Source organism: Lissotriton vulgaris, chromosome 5 (assembly GCF_964263255.1).
Source record: "Lissotriton vulgaris chromosome 5, aLisVul1.2, whole genome shotgun sequence".
NCBI lineage: Eukaryota > Metazoa > Chordata > Amphibia > Caudata > Salamandridae > Lissotriton > Lissotriton vulgaris.
Genome location: NC_141693.1, coordinates 1,901,472,004 through 1,901,496,403, shown reverse-complemented (window position 1 = coordinate 1,901,496,403; position 24,400 = coordinate 1,901,472,004). Strand labels below are relative to the sequence as shown.

General features: G+C 47.7%; 1 protein-coding gene across 1 annotated transcript in view; it reads right to left on the bottom strand.

The window, feature by feature from the left end:
- The window catches only part of LOC147717674 (E3 ubiquitin-protein ligase TRIM39-like), a 78,524-nt gene extending 56,512 nt beyond the window's left edge, over nt 1–22,012 (bottom strand). Inside the window, exons 1-2 of the mRNA XM_086924467.1 lie at nt 21,515–22,012; nt 18,827–18,922 (exon numbers count right to left, since the gene is read on the bottom strand). Coding sequence (XP_086780593.1) covers nt 18,827–18,922; nt 21,515–21,922 — 504 coding nt within the window. The 5' untranslated portion in view covers nt 21,923–22,012. The remainder of the gene's footprint in view (nt 1–18,826; nt 18,923–21,514) is intronic.
- Nucleotides 22,013–24,400: the final 2,388 nt, after the last annotated feature.

Here is a 24,400-nt window from a genome sequence, read left to right as displayed (position 1 = left end):
ATTGGCGTCTTAGCCAGGCATCAAAAGATCTGAACATTGATACCGTTCGTAAAGCTCCAAGTACTAAGGGATCATACCAGTCTAATCAGCAAAACCTGTAGAAGGAATTATCTATGGAACAATTCCAATTAAATTCGAGGGATGCATGTGGAGGCACTAGTGAGACTATGTCAGGTATCCCCGTAGAGGTCTCATTGGTAACGATCTATCAAACCATAATGATGCATAGTGAAGCAACTAGACAAGAAAATATGCGTACACAGGGGGCCTGCCGCAAAATGCAGAACTCTCTCCGACGGTTATTAAAACCTGTGCTGAGACCACTACCAGGATTGCTGAAGAAAGGATTTCGGCTTTTGAAGATGCCGCAACTACTCAGAAAGACTTAGTTACAGAGGTCAAAGAACAAAGTAAGGACATCTTATGGAAGCTTTCAGATCTTGAAAACCGGGCGAGAAGGAATAATCTTCGCGTTCTGGGGATAGAGGAAAATAAAGAGGGTGACGACATTCGGCAGTTTATAGTGGAGCTTTTTTCTGAGGCTTTCCCAGAGGTCACCCAGTGGGATTGGAATCTCGAGATACAAAGAGTGCATCGTTTCCCACTAAATAAGAAAAAGCTATCCTCTGCTGCTGTGAATAATTCCTAACCCTGTGCGATCTTGGTATGCTTCAATAATTTCCTTGCCCGTGAACGTATATTTGACCTCGCTAGACCCAATAAGAAGCGATCTGCCAAGGATTGTCAATTCTTTGTCCGTCCGGACTTCTGTTCAGAGACGGTCACTCGCCGCTGGCATTTGCGACAACAGATTCCTCTGTTCCAGGCTAAGGGGGCCCAGGCATTCTTACTTTTTCCGGCAAAACTAAAAATCCATTTTTAAGGGTCAGACAAAGTTTTTTCTGTCGGAGATACCTGCTACAGAATTTTTGGATTCAATATAGCCTGAGTTAGGCAATGTATTATCTTGATCTTTAAACATACGGCAGAGCTTATTTCTTTTCATGTTCTCTTTCTTTTCTTTTTTTGATGGTCTGAGGGTTATATATAAAATTCTGTATTTTTTTTTTCTAGCAGATGTTTCAGGGTTATCTGATATCTCTTTGGAAAGGGGGAAAACTGTAGGTTCAGAGGAGTGTGAGGATACGCTTACTCAACCATCATAAGGACCACGGTCCTGTTGATCAATGCGGGGTGTGAGGGTTCACTGGGTGGTGTGGTGGTGGTGGATGGAGATGACCAGATTTTTTATTGACAGTCGGTTGTATCTCTTAAATGTATTTTATGTGACACAATCCTTCTCATTTTTCTTTAAAAAACAGTTTGATTGTAATCATGTGTGTTATAAAATGTTTAATAGCTTTCTAGGGCTGTTTTTCTTTGATCAAACTTTATGGCTGCTTCTAGATTCAATCAATCAATCAATCATTGTATTTATATAGCTCACTACTTACCCAGAGGGTCTCAAGGTGCTGGGGGGGGGGGGGGGGGAGGCGCTACTGCTCGAACAGCCAGGTCTTGAGTTGCTTCCTGAAGGCGAGGTGGTCCTGGGTCAGGCGGAGGTGGGTGGGGAGGGAGTTCCATGTCTTGGCGGCGAGGTGGGAGAGGGACCGTCCCCCTGTGGTGGCTCTGCGGATGCGGGGGACGGCGGCGAGGGCGTGGCTGGTCGAACTAAGCTGGCGTTTGGGAGCGTAGAAGTTGAGGCGGCTGTTGAGGTATCCTGGGCCTTGGCTGTGTAGGGCTTTGTGTGCGTGGGTGAGGAGACGGAAGGTGATTCTCTTGTTGACCGGGAGCCAATGCAGATCTCTCAGGTGTCCGGAGATGTGGCTGCGACGGGGGATGTCCAGGATGAGTCGTGCTGAGGCGTTCTGGATCCGCTGGAGTCTCTTCTGGAGTTTGGCGGTGGTTCCGGCGTAGAGGGTGTTGCCGTAGTCCAGACGGCTGGTGACGAGGGCATGGGTGACCGTCTTCCTGGTCTCGGTGGGGATCCACCGGAAGATCTTACGTAGCATGCGCAGGATATTGAAGCACGACGAGGAGACGGCGTTGACTTGTCTGGTCATGGAGAGGGAGGAGTCCAGGATGAAGCCCAGGTTGCGTGCGTTGTCTGTTGGTTTGGGTGCGCTGCCTAGGGCGGGGGGCCACCAGGAGTCGTCCCAGGCGGAGGGTGAGGATCCCAGGATGAGGACTTCCGTCTTGTCCGAGTTCAGTTTCAGGCGGCTGTTCTTCATTCATTTGGCTACCTCTTTCATCCCTTCGTGAAGGTTGGCTCTGGCGGTGGCGGGGTCGTTGGTGAGGGAGAGGATCAGCTGGGTGTCGTCGGCGTAGGAGATGATATTGAGGTTGTGCTGGCGTGCGATGTCTGCGAGGGGGCTCATGTAGATGTTGAAGAGGGTTGGACTGAGCGAGGAGCCTTGAGGGACGCCGCAGATGACTTCGGTGGCTTCAGATCTGAACGGGGGGAGGCGGACTCTGTGTCCTTCCGGCGAGGAAGGAGATGATCCACTCCAGTGCCTTCTCCTGGACTCCGACGTTGCTGAGGCGTTGTACTAGGGTACGATGGCAGACAGTGTCGAAGGCCGCGGAGAGGTCGAGGATGATGAGGGCCGCTGTTTCTCCGTTGTCGAGCAGTGCTCGGATGTCATCGGTGACTGCGATCAGGGCGGTCTCGGTGCTGTGGTTGGCCCGGAAGCCAGACTGCGAGGGGTCGAGGGAGCCGTTAGTCTCGAGGAAGGCGGCCAGCTGCTTGTTGACGGTCTTCTCGATGACTTTTGCAGGAAACGGGAGCAGCGAGATGGGGCGGTAGTTCTTGAGGTCGGTGGGGTCAGCCGATGGCTTCTTGAGTAGAGCGCTGAGTTCGGCGTGCTTCCAGCTCTCCGGGAAGGTAGCGGTATCGAAGGAGGTGTTGATGATGTCCCGCAGGTGGGGTGCGATGATAGCGTCGGCCTTGTTGAAGACGTGATGAGGGCAGGGGTCGGTTGGAGATCCGGAGTGGATGGAGTTCATGGTGCGGACTGTGTCTTCGGTGCTGATCGGAGTCCAGGCGCGGAGGGTGGTGGTGGTGGGCGGTGGTTCGGTCGTGGTGCTCGTCGGTTGAGTGCTGAAGCTGTTGTGTATGTCCGCGATCTTGTTGTGGAAGTAGGAGGCGAGGGAGTTGCAGAGGTCTTGCGAAGGGGTGATGTTGTTGTTTCCGGCGTTGGGGTTGGAGAGCTCTTTGACGATGTTGAAGAGTTCTTTGCTGTTGTGTGCGTTGTTGTCCAGTCGTTCCTTGAATGCAGTTTTCTTGGTGGCGCGGATGAGTTGGTGGTGTTTCCGGGTGGCGAGCTTGAGGGCAGTCATGTTGTCCGGTGTTGGGTCTCTGCGCCAGGTTCTCTCGAGGGCTCGGCAGTTCTTCTTGGAGCTCTTGAGTTAGTCGGTGAACCATGGGGCTTTCTTGCTGCCGGGTCTGCTGGGCGGGGTCCTCAGGGGGGCGAGCTCGTCTGCGCAGTCGTTGATCCACTTCGTGAGGTTGGTGGCCGCCTGGCTAGGGTTCGTTGTGCTGGTGGGAGGGTTCGTGCTCAGGGAGGACGCGAGCTGGTCTGCTGTGATCTTGTTCCAGTTCCTGCGTGCAGCCTGTTGCTGGTGGATCGTGGTCCTTGCGAAGCTGAAGTGGACGCAGCAGTGGTCCGTCCAGTGGAGTCCGGTGGCGTCGCTGAAGGCGATGTCCTTGTTGGATGAGAAGACGGGGTCGAGTGTGTGTCCGGCGTAGTGGGTGGGGGTGGTCACCAGTTGCTTGAGTCCCAGGTTGGCGAGGTTGTCCAGCAGGGTGGTGGTGTTGCGGTCGTTGTTGTTCTCCAGGTGGAAGTTGAGGTCCCCGAGGAGGATGTAGTCAGCGGAGCAGAGGGCGTGCGGGCTGATGAAGTCGGCGAAGTCTTCGCTGAATTGTGTGCGTTGTCCAGGGGGTCTGTAGATGAGGGTGCCTCTGAGGGTGGTCTTGGGGTTGATGTGGACTTGGAAGTGCAGGTGCTTGGCGGTAGGGAGGGTGTCATCGGTGTTGGTCGTGATGCGGATGGTGTTCCTGTGGACGATGGCGATGCCTCCTCCGGTGTGGTTGGTGCGGTCCCTTCGGATGATCTTGTAGCCGTCTGGGATGGCCATGGCGATGTCAGGCGTGGAGGAGGCGTTCATCCAGGTTTCCGTGAAGAGGGCGACGTCTGGGGCTGTGGTGTCGAGCAGGTTCCAGATCTCGATGGCGTGCCTGTGGACGGAGCGGGTGTTGAGCAGGATGCATCTCAGGTGGCTGCTGCTGTTGCTCGTCGAGGTCTTGGGCACTGCTGGAGTGGTGCAGGTCCGGATGCAGGTGAACTTGCAGGCGTTGCAGCAGAAGGGTCCGTGGGTGCGTCTCGGGGTGGCTCGGTAGCAGTCCGGGGCTCGGCCGACGTTGAGTCCGTTGAGGGTGGCGGCGTCGTACGTCCGGCGGGTGGGCAGGGGACTGCGGGGGCCAGGGGTCCTGGCGCTGGGCGCGGTCCAGGCGCAGACGGGCTTACCTTTGGCGCACAATCGGCATCCCGCTGCGCGTTCGCACGGTCGTCATATATGGCGAAGTGCGAGGGAGGGCGGAGCAGCTGGGAGGCGGGAGCGGGGGAGGGCACAGAAAGAAAGGGGGCGTGGCTAAACCACGGAGGCGGGAAGCGGGGAGCGGGGCGGGAGGAAACCGGGGGAGCGACTACAGGGGGACAGGCGAAGACAAAAACAATGCAACAAAAGACAGTATCAGTCACAGCAAAGGGGCACACAGCAGGATATATACGGGGCACAGGGGCCTAGCAGGCAACAAACAGCGAACACAGCACTAGATGGCCCGACCGCAGGAGACCACGCCGCTCGGTGGCAGGGGGCGTGGTCAGTCGGCGGCGGCAGGGTCAGCGAGGCAGACGGGTGGCGGGAGGCACACGCAGCAGCTGGTGGCCATGCGGCGCGGGGTTGTCCTAAGCTAGATTGACATGTGCAAACTGGAATATTTGCGGATTGAATTACCCTAAAAAACGTAGGATTTTCTATAAGATGTTGCAGGTGGATATAATCTGCCTGTAGGAAACTCATATTCCTTTGGGCAATCGGGCTTATCTTAGATTCTTGGGTTATGAATTAGTGGCATGTACCCGACGAACCTCTACAATTAGGGGTGTTGCTATCATTCTAAAAACTGGGATAAGGCGTGTTAAAAGAGTAAAGCAAGACAATTTTGGCAGATGGTTAATAGCAGAGTTACTGGTCAATGGTCGTTTGTTTTCCATTTGCTCAATATAAGCTTCTAATCTTGACGACCCACAGGTCTTGAGGAATGTAAATTTAGAGTTAGCTACGTGGCCCCATCCAATGTTTTTCTGCGGGGATTTTAATATAAATATCCCTAGTCAAACCAATCAATCAAAAAGTCTTTTATTCGATTAATCATTTTGATAATCATAAAAAGTACACAAATTGTTTAAAACACATCATCATGAATAAGGCGCATTATTGTTATTACAATACATTATTACAGTACAAATTAAAATAAATGAATAAATGAGAAAGAAATACATTGGGGTTCGCGGAACGTGATAAATACAGATATACAGATGTTCAAATAGGGATCAGTTCTATAGCTTTGCGAGTTGATAGGCTTAGTTTCAAAAACATAGCTAAGCTTTTTGCCACATATTGAGTGTCAAGCTGTTGTAGCGCTAGAAACGCCGGGCGACAGGTCCTCAACCCCATCTGGCGCAGCACTGGTAAAACCCAGCGCCTACGTATTTCAGTGTAATAGTGGCAAAACAATACTATATGCATGGTTGATTGCGAGGATACTTTATCACAAGGACATTTCCCCAGATCATGAGTCCAAGTTGACATTTTTGGGAAAGAAACCAAACGAAAAAACAAATTAAATCGAAACCTGGTTAATAAATACCTTTCGTGGTTAGTTATGTAATATGTAAGGTAAGGCTGTATGCCTGGTGACACTTGAACCATCAGAATATGTGCATTAGATTGCTTGGAAACTTCACCAGACAAGCGCATTTCCCTTAAATGACTGAGACATAGGTTTTTCAAGGATTTTCTGCTTATCCCACTGATAGAAGATGGCTCGATAATATACTCAGTGAGATCCAGATCTTTAAGGAAGTTAACCACATACGCCAGCCACGGGATGTTTTTCCAGGCTGACATCTCTAAACATTCAGAGATCAGGGCACGTGTAAGATGACATTGTGGTTTGGACCAAACACGATGCCACAAGAGTACAGGTTGGCATTTGATGTAATCTACCAAATAGTCAATCCCGAGCTCGATGTGACATCCATAGGTGGGGGCACTCTGTGGGAGGGCCAGCAGGTATTTGGTAAAGACATTTTGGACTTTTTGCAGTTCCATAACATTAGCATAACCCCATACCCCAGCTCCATATGTGGCGATACTCTGACATTTGGCTTGGAAGATCTTGAGGAGCGCTGATGGAGTTGGTTTACCCAATTTTCTAGAAAATGAAACAAGGGCAGAGGTAGCTCGTTGAAAGAGTAATTTTCTGGTTACCAATGCCCTTTTCCATGTCAGGTGGTCGTCTATTAAGATACCCAAATAGGGGTATTCCCTCACACGTTCCAGTTTGGTGAGCTCGATACAGAGATGTTTGGAACTTTTTACCTTGGGCCCGGAGTGCATTACAAAGGTCTTGGTCTTGTTCACCTTTAGCCCAAGCGAAAGCATGTAGGTACAATATTTGTCCAGCTGTTTCTGGAGCTGTACTAGGGTCCTGGCAAAAAGTACAGAATCGTCAGCGTAAAGTAACGCTGGAATAGGGCGATGATTAATGGTAGGTAGATCCTGACTCCCTTCTAGCATGGCTTCTTCCAAACCGTTAGTGTATAAGTTAAACAGGAAGGGAGCCAGGACACAACCCTGCCGTACTCCACGGGTTACAGGAAAGGAGGATGTTAACTCTCCACCCCTACCATATCTTACGCAAGCCGAGGCATCTGTATAAAGCTCGCGCAAAAATTTGATGAGGGGAGGATCAACACCCAGCTCCTCCAGAATGGACCACAGCTTGACGTGAATTACGCAGTCAAACGCCGCACTAAGGTCGACGTAGACCATGAATAGGTTGCCCCGTTTTACTCCCACATATTTCCCAATAAGAAGGGTGAGATTCAGAGCCTGTTCGACAGTACCCAGTCCCTCCCGGAATCCATATTGGAGGTCGGTAATGATGTTCTTTTCTGCCGCCCAATCCTGTAAGCGTTCCAGAATTAGGCGACCGGCGACCTTACCCAATGAATCCAGGAGGGAAATGGGTCTGTAGCAGGCGGGGTTGTTTCTTTCACCCTTCTTAAAAATTGGAAGGAGTATCGAGGAAGACCAAGAATCCAGAAGGCCGATGTTTAAGACTGCGGCCATCAGCTGCGTGATGACTGGGGACCATAGTTCCAAGTTACATATAAATATGTCGAGCGGAGCACCATCCGGGCCCGGCGCTTTACCTGTTTTAGAGGAAGAAAGTGCACTTATAACCTCTCCTAGGGTAAAATGGAGATCAATTGGATAAACCCTTTTTGTTGGGGAGTCGGTTATCGAGGTGGATTGTGCAGAGTGTTCCGGGGGTTGATCACTAAAGATCTTGGAAAAGTGAGACACCCACTCGTCGGCAGTCACGGCCACATCCAGGTGTTGGTGTGAGCTAGCCTCCAGCAGGAATGGGGATTTAACAATCTGCCAGAACTGAATGCTGTCCTTACTCTGGCAGCTTTCATGTAATTGGGCCCACAGTTTATTTTTGTGATCTTTTTTACAACTCGTTTGGGCCTGCTTGTATTCTGTTCTTAATTTAGCTACAGTATCTTTATCTCTATTTGGATTGTGTAGCTCTTTTTTTAAAGCGGTTAGGGCTTTCCGACAAGCCGTGTTGAACCATCGAGGCTCAGAGTGATTGCCTGGATTGGGCTTTCGGGTTAATACCTTCTGGATGGTATTGAGGATTTCTCCGAAGCTAGTAATAATTTGCTCATGGGAGGAGTCCTCATCGAGACAGGTGGAAATCCAGGGGAGAGCCTTAGCTATGACCTTGCTTGAGGTAGCTGATGGGTCAACACTTGACCATTTCACAGAGTAACCGTTTGTTTTATCCATAGTCAGTGCTTTTTGGGTCAGCAAACTCTTCTTCAGTGTGTTGGGAGCAGTCGTAGGTAACTTGATCTTAATACTGTTAGGAAAATGATCACCGGCTATTTCTGAGCCTGTAGTAAATTGGTGAAGCGTACCCATTACAGGATAAGAACATAGTATAAAATCTATAGTGCTACGACAACCCCTGCCATGAAAGGTAGGTCTAAATTCCACAGGTGGGTTTACGAGTTCATTTGCGAACATCACTTCTAGGGACATTAGGCTATCATTAAAAGAGTCTCCTACAGGGGTATGGGTAAAGTGGGTCAACGGGGAATCATGTTCATCTAAGAGGCCACAGACAGTTTTCTTATAGTTAGGGCACAGTTGTACATTAAAATCCCCTCCCCATATTACATTGCTCATAGCTGAAGGATACTTAACACGTTGTTCAGTTATATACAAAGAAATATCAGACACAGTCTTTGCACAATCTGCTGGTGTTAAATTGTTGTAAAAGTTTATAAGAGTGTAAGATGTACCATTTTTAAAAGTGAGCAAAATAATTTGATAATTTGGTGTGGTACGTAGGGTTATGGTTTTCTTTGCTGCTAAAGTGTTAGAAATATAAACCACAAGGCCCCCCATGGGTCTACCATGTGTTGTTGGACTGGCTGGGGAGTGAAGTGTTATGTATCCTTGTATATGCAGTGGGTTAATTGTCCAGGTCTCTTGCAGGCAAATTATCTGATGCGTGATGACAAAGTCTAACCAAGGTGCCAGTACAATCTTGGATCGGAGACCTGCAACGTTCCAGAATATTATTGAAACTAGGTGGAACGACGGGGTTTCAGTACCATAAGCTGGGCATCCTATATGCGAAGGAGTCTTAGTTATTGCGCATGGATCGAAATTTAGAGAGAGGGATTGGATGTCACCTTGCGTGTTACATATGATAGCGGGACTGGGCTGAATATCAGCGCTTTGACAGAGGTTTTTATTATCTGTGGCAGTTGTAGCTAATGTAATTAATGGTGACTTTATTTGAGTCGATGGACTTGGGAGTTGGAAGGAACTTACAGGCGACAAGGATAGAGGGCTGGAGGGGGATATATTCCTGTCTACCAAGACGGTGGTGAGTGGTGGTCAGTCCACCATTTCTAGGCAGTCAAACCTATTATAAGTAGGGACGCCCCCCCAATCTAGGTATGGCATGTTATCTCTACCTCCTTGTCCTGCCCAGTTTGACCAATCCGAGTTACTGTTCCAGTTGCCTACCTGGGTCCAGTTCCACTCGGGGCTTGGTTGCATGGGTTTAGCTGGAGGATAGAAAAAGGCTAGTCTTTTAGTGCCGATTCCCTCAGGGGATGTTTGGGGACCCCAAGAGGAGATCAACTCGACAGTTTGGGGATCCTCAAAGTTTATGATTATACAATCTCCTGGGATCGTTTTACGCTCCCTCCCGATCCACGGGACTCTGCGTACCGAAACAATTCTATTATTAGAATATGGAGGAAGTGGGCGATTCAGTGACAACCAGTGGATTATTTTGTTTTTTAGGGACCATCCCGGTTCTTCAGAATTGGTACGCAGAACTGGGACCCCGGTCATAATGATAATGTACGGGGTCGCTTCTGGGGGAAGATGAGCAGGCCGGGCGCCGTTACGTCTTGTGTTATAAGAGACGTTTTTTGAGGCTGGAGTTTTTGTCGAGGATTTTGCCGGGGTTGTTGTAGTTATTGTGACGGGTTGGGCCTTTGCTACAGAAGGAGCAGGACGTGAAGAGATGGAAGTGATTTTAGCTGCGTTATTAGTTGGAATTTGCTGCGCTGGTTTGCTAGGTGATTTGGTGGAATTCTGGTGAACCACCGCTGTGGTGGTCGCCACTTTCTGTGGTTTGGATGTTTGCAGAGAGTTGGTTTTACCTGCATTTTTAGGTTTTGGATTTTGAGGTTGAGGCACTGGGAGTGAGGGTGTTGGGATTATGGTCAGACTTTTCTGATCATTTAAGTCATTTGTTAATGAGGCTAGAGATTTTAAAATTTTCGAAAGTGTTAGCTCAATGGGTTTCAGGTGTAACTTAAGTAAAGCCTCTATAGACACCAAAGAGAAGGTCTCATGTGTACTGGGAGCCAGTTCGCTATGTAGATTGCCACTTGGGTTTTGGTTAAGTGTGTCTGACGAAAGATTGATTATTTCAGGCGCTGTGGTAAGCGTTGACTGTTGAAACAGTGCTGGGTAAGATGGGGATAAAGCTGAAGGAAGGGGGTGATCTGAGGGAGGTATCAGGGGATCCTGTTGTATGATGACGTTATTGTGGGAGGTTTTTTTAGCACCCTTTTTCACTTTCCTCTTTTTCGGAATGGCCCCCTCCCTCTGACCCCTTGCATTTAAGGAGGGAGAAGAAGGAGAATCCTCCTCAGGAGGGATAGTAAAGAGGAGTGGGGTTCTCTCGAGTGACGGGGGAGTATGTGGTGCAGAAGAGGGTGAAATGTGAGTAGTGGAGAGATCGATGGATACTGATAAATCCACTATTCCAGGGACAGTATGAGTCTCCAGCTGTAAACCAGCGTCTACAGAGCGTTGCGGAGTTTTGGCTGCCGCCAGTAGTCCCAAGGAGGAGCGTCTGGCTGCGGCCAAATCCTGGGAGACTCTCCTTTCCAGTAAAAGAACACCTTGATTTATGGCATTGTTTGCTTTAGCAATAAATTGATCTATAGGCCCTTTGACCTGTGCAGCATGGGTAGGCTTGGTGTTTCTAGTAAGCCTAGGTGACATGTTACGTAATTAATAAATATAGCGCTAAGTTAATTAACCGAACAGTCGGGGTTTATAATACAAGTACTACAATAACAGCACAGAGGATACGCTATCAAGGGGGTGGCCCAGTCCAGTCTTACCCGGTCTTGAACGGGCTTAAACGGGCCCGCCCTTGGCCCGGGCTTCTCCTCGCGCGCGTCCCGCGTTGCGTGGAATGCAGCTAACTTTATGGGGAGGTATAAGGGGCGTTACCGCCGGGGGAAGAGGCGCCAGGTGGTAGAAGCAAGGGCTTCTGGGCCTCGCAGTCCCCCGGTGCAGGCAGCCAATGAGAGTTTGGTCAAGCGCTCGCTGGGAGCTGTTGGACACTCCGGGGATCACGGAGGAGCTCCCACCAGCAGCGCGACCTCCAGTAGGGCTTGCAAACAATTGGGCGTGGGTCCGCTGAAACTCGTCCTTTGCTCAGCGCTTGGAAGGTTCTGTGAGTGGCACCCGCGAAGCGGGTGTCACGAAAGGTAAATAGGCGGCGGCTGAAGGTGGGCGTTACCGCCGGGGGAAGAGGCGCCAGGTGGTAGAAGCAAGGGCTTCTGGGCCTCGCAGTCCCCCGGTGCAGGCAGCCAATGAGAGTTTGGTCAAGCGCTCGCTGGGAGCTGTTGGACACTCCGGGGATCACGGAGGAGCTCCCACCAGCAGCGCGACCTCCAGTAGGGCTTGCAAACAATTGGGCGTGGGTCCGCTGAAACTCGTCCTTTGCTCAGCGCTTGGAAGGTTCTGTGAGTAAATGTAAATGTATTTGAGCTTATATAGCGCACAGCTACCCACAAAGGGTTTCCCGGCGCTTGCTTAGGGAACCCGTCCTGGTATTCCCCTGTGAGATAACCCCGGCAGGGTATCCACAAGGTGAAAGCCAGGCATCCCGCCGCGAGGGGCCGTTGTGGAGATTAAGCAAGCTATTGCCCAGAGTCGCAGAGTGTGAACCCGTGAGTTGAGAAGGCACCAGAGCGAGAATTATCGAGTCCGTGGAATTTTTGAGCCCAAGACCCGCCGAGGCGGGGAATTGAACCCTGGTCCAGGGCCGATCTCAGCTTCCGGGTCTGCCGCCTCTAACCCCTGAGCCACACTTCTCTGGCACCCGCGAAGCGGGTGTCACGAAAGGTAAATAGGCGGCGGCTGAAGGTGGGCGTTACCGCCGGGGGAAGAGGCGCCAGGTGGTAGAAGCAAGGGCTTCTGGGCCTCGCAGTCCCCCGGTGCAGGCAGCCAATGAGAGTTTGGTCAAGCGCTCGCTGGGAGCTGTTGGACACTCCGGGGATCACGGAGGAGCTCCCACCAGCAGCGCGACCTCCAGTAGGGCTTGCAAACAATTGGGCGTGGGTCCGCTGAAACTCGTCCTTTGCTCAGCGCTTGGAAGGTTCTGTGAGTGGCACCCGCGAAGCGGGTGTCACGAATGGTAAATAGGCGGCGGCTGAAGGTGGGCGTTACCGCCGGGGGAAGAGGCGCCAGGTGGTAGAAGCAAGGGCTTCTGGGCCTCGCAGTCCCCCGGTGCAGGCAGCCAATGAGAGTTTGGTCAAGCGCTCGCTGGGAGCTGTTGGACACTCCGGGGATCACGGAGGAGCTCCCACCAGCAGCGCGACCTCCAGTAGGGCTTGCAAACAATTGGGCGTGGGTCCGCTGAAACTCGTCCTTTGCTCAGCGCTTGGAAGGTTCTGTGAGTGGCACCCGCGAAGCGGGTGTCACGAAAGGTAAATAGGCGGCGGCTGAAGGTGGGCGTTACCGCCGGGGGAAGAGGCGCCAGGTGGTAGAAGCAAGGGCTTCTGGGCCTCGCAGTCCCCCGGTGCAGGCAGCCAATGAGAGTTTGGTCAAGCGCTCGATGGGAGCTGTTGGACACTCCGGGGATCACGGAGGAGCTCCCACCAGCAGCGCGACCTCCAGTAGGGCTTGCAAACAATTGGGCGTGGGTCCGCTGAAACTCGTCCTTTGCTCAGCGCTTGGAAGGTTCTGTGAGTGGCACCCGCGAAGCGGGTGTCACGAAAGGTAAATAGGCGGCGGCTGAAGGTGGGCGTTACCGCCGGGGGAAGAGGCGCCAGGTGGTAGAAGCAAGGGCTTCTGGGCCTCGCAGTCCCCCGGTGCAGGCAGCCAATGAGAGTTTGGTCAAGCGCTCGCTGGGAGCTGTTGGACACTCCGGGGATCACGGAGGAGCTCCCACCAGCAGCGCGACCTCCAGTAGGGCTTGCAAACAATTGGGCGTGGGTCCGCTGAAACTCGTCCTTTGCTCAGCGCTTGGAAGGTTCTGTGAGTGGCACCCGCGAAGCGGGTGTCACGAAAGGTAAATAGGCGGCGGCTGAAGGTGGGCGTTACCGCCGGGGGAAGAGGCGCCAGGTGGTAGAAGCAAGGGCTTCTGGGCCTCGCAGTCCCCCGGTGCAGGCAGCCAATGAGAGTTTGGTCAAGCGCTCGCTGGGAGCTGTTGGACACTCCGGGGATCACGGAGGAGCTCCCACCAGCAGCGCGACCTCCAGTAGGGCTTGCAAACAATTGGGCGTGGGTCCGCTGAAACTCGTCCTTTGCTCAGCGCTTGGAAGGTTCTGTGAGTGGCACCCGCGAAGCGGGTGTCACCAAAGGTAAATAGGCGGCGGCTGAAGGTGGGCGTTACCGCCGGGGGAAGAGGCGCCAGGTGGTAGAAGCAAGGGCTTCTGGGCCTCGCAGTCCCCCGGTGCAGGCAGCCAATGAGAGTTTGGTCAAGCGCTCGCTGGGAGCTGTTGGACACTCCGGGGATCACGGAGGAGCTCCCACCAGCAGCGCGACCTCCAGTAGGGCTTGCAAACAATTGGGCGTGGGTCCGCTGAAACTCGTCCTTTGCTCAGCGCTTGGAAGGTTCTGTGAGTCATTTAGATATAATAAAACATAGCACATATGTAGGATGAAAGCCCCAAGTTTATAAGGTGCTCCGGATTCTTCTAATTGAACACGGTCTGACTGATCTATGGCATTATCACTATCCAAATCAAGAGGGCTATACCTTTTATTCAATACCACATAATGAAATGGTACGCATTGACTATGTTTTTACCTCTCTTAAAAACTGTTGGGTCTGTTAAGATTGAAATTAACCCAAGGACTATATCCGACCATAATCCTATTATCTTTAGCTGTCCTTGGGATCGTCCTGCTAATCAAATTAGACCTTGGACTTTTGATAGGAAACTCCTATTAGATAAACTATATCAGGAACAACTCACTCTTTGGATCTCAGAGTTCTTTGCAATTAATACCGGCACTGCCTCGGTTGGTATTGTCTGGGACACATTCAAAGCCGCATTGCGCGGTGAAACTAAAAGATTTGCCTCCTATCGCTGGAAGACAGATCAGCAAATTGTTAAAACTAGACTAGCAGCCCTTCAACAAGCTGAATTGGATTTAAGTCTTAATATTCGTATGGGGGAAGACCTAGCAGCTAGTTTGAAATCAGTTGCTATAGCAAAATCCAATTTATTAGAGCCTTTTTATAAAGACATAGCAACCAAATATTTTCAATTTCGAACCTCAATGTACGAGTTGGGTGAAAATTCTGGTAAGGTTTTAGCAAAACGTTTACAACAAAGGGCTGTAGCTAGTCAGATCATTAGGGTCAAAGATCAGTTTGGTATAATTCAGGACACAACCAGTGGTGTTGTAAATTTTTGTTCAACCTTGTATACAGAAGACATGAATATAACTCTACAACAACAAACTAGCTTATATCAATTTTTCCAGTCTATGGATACTCAAAAGGTCACAGATGAACAGAATCAAATTTTGGCCAAACCCATTAGTTGGGAGGAAGTTGTTATCGCTATGAAATCTCTTTCTAATGGTAAAGCCGCAGGGCCGGATCACATTCATTTGGAATTTTCCAAAACTTTTTCCTACTTATTCAAGCAGCAAACGTTAGAAGTTTTTCGTCTTGCCCAGACTGGGTCAGTTCCTGATTCTTGGCGACAATCTACCATTGTTCTTTTCAGAAAGAAAGGCAAAGATGAATTAAACCCAGCATCATATCGACCAATAGCGCTAATCAATACAGATAGCAAAATTTACTCAAGGATATTGGCTTTTCGTCTAACTCAAACAATTGTCCCCTTGGTCTCTATCCGTCAGAATGGGTTTATTCCCGACCGGATACGACGGACCATATTAGGCGTGTGGTAGCCCTGCTAGACTGGGCAAAAGTCACAAACTCCGCCCTCGGGGTGATCCTGTTTGACGCCGAGAAGGCGTTCGACGGGGTCTCCTGGGGGTACCTATGGGGTGTTTTACGCTGGAAGGGCTATGCACCAGAGTTCATTCAGGCTTTACAAGCATTGTATATATCCCCAACTGCTAAAATCTGCATCTCTGTTAGTGAATCACATTATTTTCCCATCAGCAGGGGCACCAGACAAGGATGCCCCTGTTCTCCCCTTCTTTTTGCTTTATTTATTGATCTTTTTTATGGTTAATAGAAAAATCTCAGACTATCACTCCCGTTACTGTTCATGGGATTGAATATACGGCATTGGCATATGCTGATGATATTATAGTCTTAACTGATAATGTTGCCCAATCTTTTCCTGCATTGGAGACTCTGGCAGCTCAATTCGGTTCAATTTCGGGATATAAACTAAATATTGCAAAGACGCAAATTTTACAATATACGGCTATGCCAATCTCTCATGTTTCTACAACTAGAGGCAACATACCGTGGTATTCAAATTTCCCGATGTAGATCAGATTTTGGATCTGAATTATTCCCCCATTATCGATTCACTTCATAATAAATTAGAGTGGCTGGATCACTTACATCTTTCATTATTTGGCCGATCTAATATTCTTAAAATGTTTGTCCTCCCTCAATTTTTATATCTTTTCAGATCTATTCCACTTTTAATCCCTACTTTAATTTTAACAAAAGCAGAAAGGATATGTCAACGATTTCTATGGTCATATCGTAAACCAAGGAGGGCAGCTAAGTGGACCTGTCTTCCGCAGGATCGTGGGGGGTGGACAGTCCCGATTTTAATGTATTATTATTGGGCAGCTATGGTCCAACACTTTGCCGTTCCTCTATTAGGAGATGTTGTTGAGCTTCCGGTACATCTCTCACCATCAATATACTCAATATCATTGGGAGACTCCACAAAAGGCGTATTAACTCGTATCCTTGAACCGAGTTATTTAAAAAAAAAACTAAATTCAAGGTTTTGTGGGCATTATTCTCGGTCTGGCAAAAAGTTTGCCGTCATTTTCATATTCCTAAGCTTATTTATTATACCCCACTAAATGCCTTTCGATTACTTCCAATGATATTTCAAGAGGGGGTGGCAATTACTTGGACAGCCCTTGGTTTGAAGGAGATCGGCGATTTAGCCGATCTCGGGCAAATGGCATATTTTGTTTTTTTGAAGGAGAAATTCCATCTGCAGTCCAATCATTTTTTTAAATACCTACAATTGAGAGGTTTTCTTGATAAAAAGCTTCCTCTATATCCAATAATGTTTCGAAAAATTATTATAGTTGAATCTAAAAGAAAGTAAAAATTGGCAGTTTATATCAGTCTTTTCTATCTCAACTTCCTGATGATTTAGACAACTAGAACAATAAGTGGGCGACCAAATTTGGAGTACATTCTATTGATTTAAAAATTTATTTTGGTGTTAGCCAGGTCTGTTTTGGTTTCAGGTACTCTCTGCTCGCAAAGTTATATGGCTATGTTTAATCTTTATTATACACCCTCAAAACTAGTTAGATGGGGGGTTGTTAGCGGGGGCAAATGGTTGTTTTGTGCAAGATGTAAATTTCCGTCTGCAGATTCTGTTCATATGTTTTATAAATGTCCGGAGTTATCTTTCTTTTTCAACCAAAAAGAAAATTTTCTTACCCAGATTACTCAAACCTCAGTTAAAATGGTAATCACTGGCTATGAACATTCTACGGCCCATGAATAAAACAAGACATTTACAAGCTTTTCTTTTTATTGCTATGGCTATGGTCAGACTTTGTGTTACATTACTCTGGATAAATCCTGAACCCCCTACTTTTTGTCATTGGAAGGCCAGGATGCTGGCCTGGTTCAAATTAGAGACTGCTGTTCAGGCTTTCAGAGGAAAGAAAAGACGTTTAACTGCCTCTAAGAACTGGGCACCATTCGAAAAATGGTTGGCAAATTAATAATGTTTTTCAATCCTCATTGTATAATTTCTTATGTATGAATTATGTATGATCTATGATTGTTTGGTTTAACCTGTCTCCCACCACCACGGGATAAAAGGGAAAAAATTCAATAAATAAAATTTAAAAAAAAAAAAAAAAAAAGGATTGGGTATCCAGGATTGGCATATTTGAATTACTAGCAAGTCCCTCGTAAAGTGCACTGTGTGTGCCCAGGGTCTGTAAATCAAATGCTATTAGTGGAACTGCAGCACAGGTTGTGCCATTTAACGAGAGTAGCCCTATAAACTTGTCTCAGCCCTCCCATTGCAATGTCTGCTAGTGCAGTTTTAAACAACTCCAAAATCCGAGACCACAGCCCTGACTCCGATGCAGGCCCTGGTGTGCAACAAGAAGAACCGTCGCATCACCTGTCTGCCACTGTGGAAATCGATGCAGCAGCTGGTTCGCTGCATCGAACCGCAGCGTCTGGATTTTCTGTGAAGCAAATCTATGTCAATGAAGACCCGCAGGTAAGGAACCGAGGTTGCGAAGCCGAATTTTGATGCATTACCCTCCCCCCGAATCATAGTAAGAAACTGACGCATCACCTCCCTGCATAGCAGTAGGAACAGACGCATCAACTCCCCTATATCTCTTTTGAACTTGGTTTTTGACGCATCTAGGGTTCTTTGCACCAAAAGTGATGCATCATAGTTTTCTATGAACTGAACTTATTTGAACCTTTAAAAAGGGATATCTTTATGCATTTTGTCGTTTTCGTCTTGTTTTGCTTATATAAAGATTGTTTTTTTTCTAAACTGGTGTGGTGTCCATTTCTAGTGTTTTCACTGTGTTACTCTGTGTGTTTTGTACAAATGCTTTACACATTGCCTCAGAGATAAACCAGACTGCTTGTGCCAAGCTACCAAGGGGGTGAGCACGGGCTATCTGGAAGTGTAACTGCCTTACCCGGACTAGATGGAAGGGTCCCTACTTGGACAGGGTGCATACCACTGCCAATCAGAGACTCCCATTTCTAAAAGAGATGTTATATTAGTGATTATATATTAGTGATATATATATATATATATATATATATATATATATATCTCACACGTTCACCAAAAGTTTTTTGGGTGTATGAAATCCAGTGGCAAACGGGCAGTACTCAAGCAGAGTATGGCAATATCCACTGGCCCCGATAACACTTGTAAGCAGTTTTACACTTCTATGAGCACTCCATCATCAGGGCTTCTGAATTACAAAATACAGGGTTTGCAAAATACCAGCAGATATTCTATCGGTTCAGTGGTGCAAACACATAGTCACTCTTCTGTTTAGATAGCAGATGCAAAAGATAGGACCCTGTTCATTGGAGAGGAGGGTTGTTTTGGTCTTATGGGTTTGGGCCACTTTTGAGTCTGCTTGAGGTGAATTTAAGACAACTTCATATGTGGATTCAGCAACTGTCTCCAAATGAAGTTCTGCTCCATAAATCAAATGTCTACCAAATGAAGGGAGATTAGTATCTCAACCTGGCTGGAAAAAGAGTGTCATGCAATTGAAGAAAACTATTTGTAATAGCTCAATATTATCTGCACTATGCATAAGCCTATGTTACACTAGCCAAGAGCAAGTTGGCATGTGCACTAGACAACAAGTCAGATTCAGGGGCATGTGGTAAAGTAAAACGTACTGTCAACAAATGTACTGTATCCCAGAAATTAACAGAATACCAAGAGTCTCATTCATGAACTAATACTTATTCACCACTGCCACTTACCTGCAGTTCTTCAGTTTTCTTCTCCTTGTCTACTTTACATTGCTGAATTTCTTCCACTTCTTTTCGTAAAGGTGCCAATCGACTTACAAGGCGGACCTAAAATGGAAAAAGAACAAATCACTACAATATGTATGGGCAACTGCAAACAACATGACTAGTTTATCTACTGCTCCGTTATCTAGTAAATTAGCCTCCGCCAATGAAAAGCTATCTTTTTGGTAACTCCAGTGCTCTGGCTATAAAAAGACCATCTCTGACCACCAAATCTGTGACATGCCAGAAAAACAGTGGTTGGTAGCGGAGAGGACGGATGTAGTCTGTGACATGCATTACACAAGTGTCATTCTGAGCAGCTAACCCCACTCCCCCCACTACATAAGCTGTGCCCCTGCCTCTTACCACATTTGAGAAGGTAGCTATCTGAAAGGGTAGAAAATGCCAAATGAAGAATATACTGTGATGTTTTCAAGAGTTATTTGAGAGACTAAGTATACCTAAGCTGACACCTGTACATGCACCTTCCTCTTTTATTCGTAAAATGAAGACCAAAAGTACTCTATTTAGAACACGGTCAAAAGAATTCAGTGGTGCTGGTATCCTTAGATGCAGAAATGAGTTGATCACATAGAACAGCACGTGTTTAGTTCTTACCTAGATAGCTTTTAAGCTCTGTTTCTGAAATAACTATTTTTTCCAGTACATATACTTATAGTGAGCTTTGAGTCAGCCAGTTACTGATCTCCGAAAATATCAACCTCCTTGTGCTTGCCCTCCCTCCTATGTACTTCTCCCCCTGCATCCTACCATCATGCTCCATCTTTCCATCTACTCCGTGTGCTTCTCTCCCACCCATCCCCCCGACCCCTTTGATTCACTGACCCTGCATGTCCCCCTTTTCTTTACCCAACCTTCTCCCCCACAACAATAAATATTTTCACTAAGGCAGGAGTGCAGTTGCTTTCATTAAGGCAATCTTGCCTGGACTTTTTCCTTGTTGAAGCAGGGACAGGATTGATTTGCATATAGCTGGGTTCAAACTGCAACTGCACTCATGTCTTAGTGAAAATACATTTGGAAGCAGGTAACATCTGTTGTCACAATAAAAGCAGGTAACTGTTGTGACAAATATATATTTCGAAGGAGAAAAGGGATTCTTTGATGTGCGTGTGGCAAAGTAACAACACCGCTACAAATGACAAAAGGTTTGACAAGGGCGTCAGGGAATAAGAAAGAAAAAAAAATAGAAGTAGTTTCTCAAACCACAGCATGATTAGCGAGGAGGCCAGCAATCAAGATGAAATAATCAGTAATTGGTACATGCTCCAGTCGAAAGAAGAGGAAGCAATGCCAGCATGCGCTAGAAGGCAGCAAAGAAGAGTGACAATGAAGCCAATGAATGCTCCAGTGGGCAGGTGCTAAGCTATTTGGTACATATCATATATCTGGCAAGTGAAAGTCCATGTCCCTCCACAGCTGAGACCTAAAAAATGATGGATGGGATGCTTGAATTAATCCCAGCCACTGGTAATTACTCAGGCCACAGGTCAATCCATTGTTTCTTGGCACACCATGCCACCTCAGTTTGCACCCAACTATGCAAATCAGTCTTGGCACTGCTCCAATGGGAACAGCCCAGTTCAAACTCCCAAGCCAAGTCCTTCTTGAACTGGAACACAAGATAACGACGATCGGTTTCACCCTAGTTAGGTTGAAACTAGTGACATAGTGTGCATGGGACCCACATCTGGTCATACACAGCCAATTACGGCGATACACTAAAGTACACAAAAAAGTAATTGATGGAATGCAAATGTTCAAACACCAAAATAGGAGGGCTGGGGTTGTCTGCAGAAAAAAATAAACAAAAATAACCGACAGCAAGCAGTGTGGGAACGGGAATCGCGTCCATGGCATATACTTATTATCCAGCCAATCTGGTATTTTAGTCGTTTTTTTCCGGAACACATCACTTAAAAAATAATTATACTACTTCAAATATTTTGTGTTATTCTGGGATTCTTCAAGTTGTTCTGGAATTATATCTAGGCGACGGTCGGAAGGGCAATGTGGTGTAACTTGTAGGGTACTTCTTTTGAGTGTTAGACCTAGCAAGCACTACTTCCGCCACGAGAGATTTGCAAAGATCACACAATTGAACTAACTTGGCCAGAAACATTCGAGTTAAGGGATCAAGTCTGGATCACACAGAAGACCGTCCTTGGATGAAAAAAATACGAAACAAATAAGTGAGGATGCGGTCTTACGGCCAGAGCCTACCAACTCTGGAACTGGGGAACCAGCATAGGGCCTTAGCACCGACACGTCATTCTGTGATTACTTTCAAATCACAAAATCACCCTGCGCTTAGCAATTATGAACGCGACCATATTATATCATTGTGGTATTCTATGGTTGGGTTATTTAGAATAGAATCTGTGAGGTCACTGTTGAGGTCTGTAGAATGTGGGCAGAGGAAGGTTGGCTACTGTGGGAAGAAGATCGTTATTGCTGCTCTCTATGCTGTGGATGTTAAGTTGTTCTCCTTTTGAATAAAGTACATCTTGGAACTAACTCCTCTCGTGAACCTTCTTACTACAATTATGTAATTGGTACTCTAGCAACGCACTCCAGTTTCTTCGGGTCTAGTTCGCGCTGCATAAAAAGTAAACTAACTACAACGCCACTTACCTTGTACTCCTCAGTACTTTCCTCCACGGGCACCACGGTGTGCGCCCGGTGTTCCCAGGACTCTCGGCACACCAGGCAGAGAGCCCGCTGGTCCTGTTGGCAGTAGAGCCGCAGCGGTTCGTGGTGCTTGGAGCAGCGGCCAGCCTGCAGCCTCGCTAGCTGCTCCACTAGCTCGGACATGTTAGCGAGGTGTCGGTTCGGCCGCAGTTTCTTCCAGCGGGACACCCTGCGGCACTGAGGGCACGGGAAGTTGCACTGCAGGCCCCGCCAGGTCTGGTTGATGCAAGACCGGCAGAAGCTGTGGCCGCACTCCACCGACACCGGGTCCCGGAAGGGGTCCAGGCAGACTGGGCAGGAAGCCTCCTCCTGGAGGCTGTGCAAGGGGTCCGGGATAGCGGCGGAAGCCATGGCAAACAGATCTCCTCCACTGTCGGCTCAAGAGAAACTGCGAGCCAGGCACGGTTGGCTCAGCTGTACTGCCGCCGTCCGAGTGTAAACAAGAGCACGAGCGAGAACCTCAGATGCAGCACGCAGACCGCCCACTAATCCACGACCAACGTGGTGGCCATCTTGGAATTCCTAAAGTTAATGTTTATAGGAAAGGAATCCAGACAATACGTCCGCTATGTATGAGATTGCTACCTTTGTAGTCCTTAAAAGAAAGAGAATAACCGACAGCGTGTAAATTATAAGCGATTCAGATAAATTATGCATCGTAAATATTGTTACATACACGTCTGAAGTAATTACTATTTTCAATGAGAAAACACTAGTAGAATTGAGAAAACATTTAATTATTTTTCGATCAGTAAAACAAAAATCACCACAAAATGAGATCGCCGTATTATGGTTGCTTAAAAGACGCAAAATATAATGGTGACTTTGATTGTTTACCGAAGGTTCAGGTTTAGCAGTCCCTAACTGGATTTCCTTAATATGCCTCAACCACAAAGTGGTCTGTTGTGGAACCATAGCTGTCAAGGTTTCAGATTGCTATGTGTAACATTTTCATAATTTCAGTGTAATTATGAGTGACATTTCAACAACTATGAGTGACACTTTCTTGCAAACAAAATCAAGCAATGAAGACAAGGGAAACATATAAATATCAGAAATTACACCCTTTTGAGCAACGTGAAACACTAATAAGATCTTAAAACTGCTGCAAAGCACCAGAAATGGAAGGGCACTAACTGGAGACTGACTGCGTGAATGCAGTTCTCAGTAACTGAAGGCAAGCACTGTAGCTGCTCAGAAGATGATGCATTGATCTGATCATTCATGACTGCACCCTAGTCTTAAAAGCAAAGTTTATAGCATAGCAAGTGCAACTAGGACAGTATACGGCACAAATTAAATGAAAGAATTAGATATGGTATTTTTAGGTCGAGCTGGCGTTGGAGCGCGAAGCGCTCCCGCCAGCGAGTTCTATAGTCACCGTGTTGACTGGCAAGGGAGATAGAGCTGTGCACGAGCAGCTACTGGCCTGTGCACGAGCCGATTCAGCTCTGTGAACGCGCACGTCTCCGGAAGACGTGCTGCGCCCGAGCCGCTTCCCGCTTGTTCATCCCACTCAGAGCCCTACCTATGTGGTAATCCGGAACCAAAGAACCTTTAAAATGGCCCGGCCTTCGTACGCACACAAGTGAGAATGTAAAAAAATAATTAAAAATGCCAAACTGCAATCTTTATCTTTTCCGCTAGATGGTGCAGTTTCCCTGATAATATGTATTGCACATGTTATGATGAACTAAGGAATTTACAAGTATCGCGGCCCTGGCAAAATAAAAACGGTGACGCTGCGGCGTGACATTGTTTAAGTCTCACGCTTCACCTTTGCACTCATTATAGGTAGGTATGTGTCTTTACAGCGGAACACGGGGCAGATAATTCACTGTGCGCCATCGGCTGTCAGATTTGCTTTAGTTTGGCAGAAGGCTCTGTAGGGATATTTGTACCAATCACAAAACAAGCATTTGCGATACAATAGGTCTCGCATTATTAATGTTTCAGCTATTGGTGTTGCATTATTTAGCAATGCCAATAGCTCAAACTTAAATAATGCGAGACCTATTGCATTGCAAATGCTTGTTTAATGTGTGTGAAAGTTGAACAATCAGTGAAATGGTATGAGTACACTACAAATGTACTGGCTGCTTCATCACCACTGTCAAGACATATGAGGAAGACCTTGCAGGTGTTAATGGCATATGTGGCACTATAGGCACGCAAACAAAACATGTCTGATAATGAGTTCCCACGTAACAGTCATCCCTCACCAGTTTGACTACGTTAGGGTCTGCTTAAGTCCCTGTCACACTTCAGCATTACTGAAACCAAAGACAGACAGCAGACCGCTTGGGCCGGCGCTGCAAGCGAGAAAGTAAAGTTTGGTGACCAGCAGTGGCACCTACCCTAAAACGAGTTAGTGCCATGCGACTATGGACTCTGTGAGGAACGTGCTGAAAACGGTATGGCAGGCATATAAGGTGGCAGCATGAATGAGCGTGATAACGCACTAAACATTTTTTTTACTAAGCACAGTGACGGAGTCAGTACAAACATCACTCCAGGCACTTATTTCTTGTAGGAGCCTCCACAAACTATGTGCTGGTAGCTGCTGCCCGCAAGTTCGGACTTTACCTGCAGCCGGGCCCACCCACAGTCGCAGGGCATGATTGATTTTGAGGGGCTGCTGGTGTTGTGTGCTAACACTACAGCTGCCGGAATGGTTTAGGAAAGGCAGTGGGGGTGGGTGGTGCAATCGGCAGCCCCTCTCACTTACACTCCCTCTGCTGTGTCTCGACCTCTCCTCGGGCCCGACTCTGTCCATGAGGCCTGCTCGGCAGAGTACAATCTTGTCAGGGTGCTGGGCTGAACTCTCCA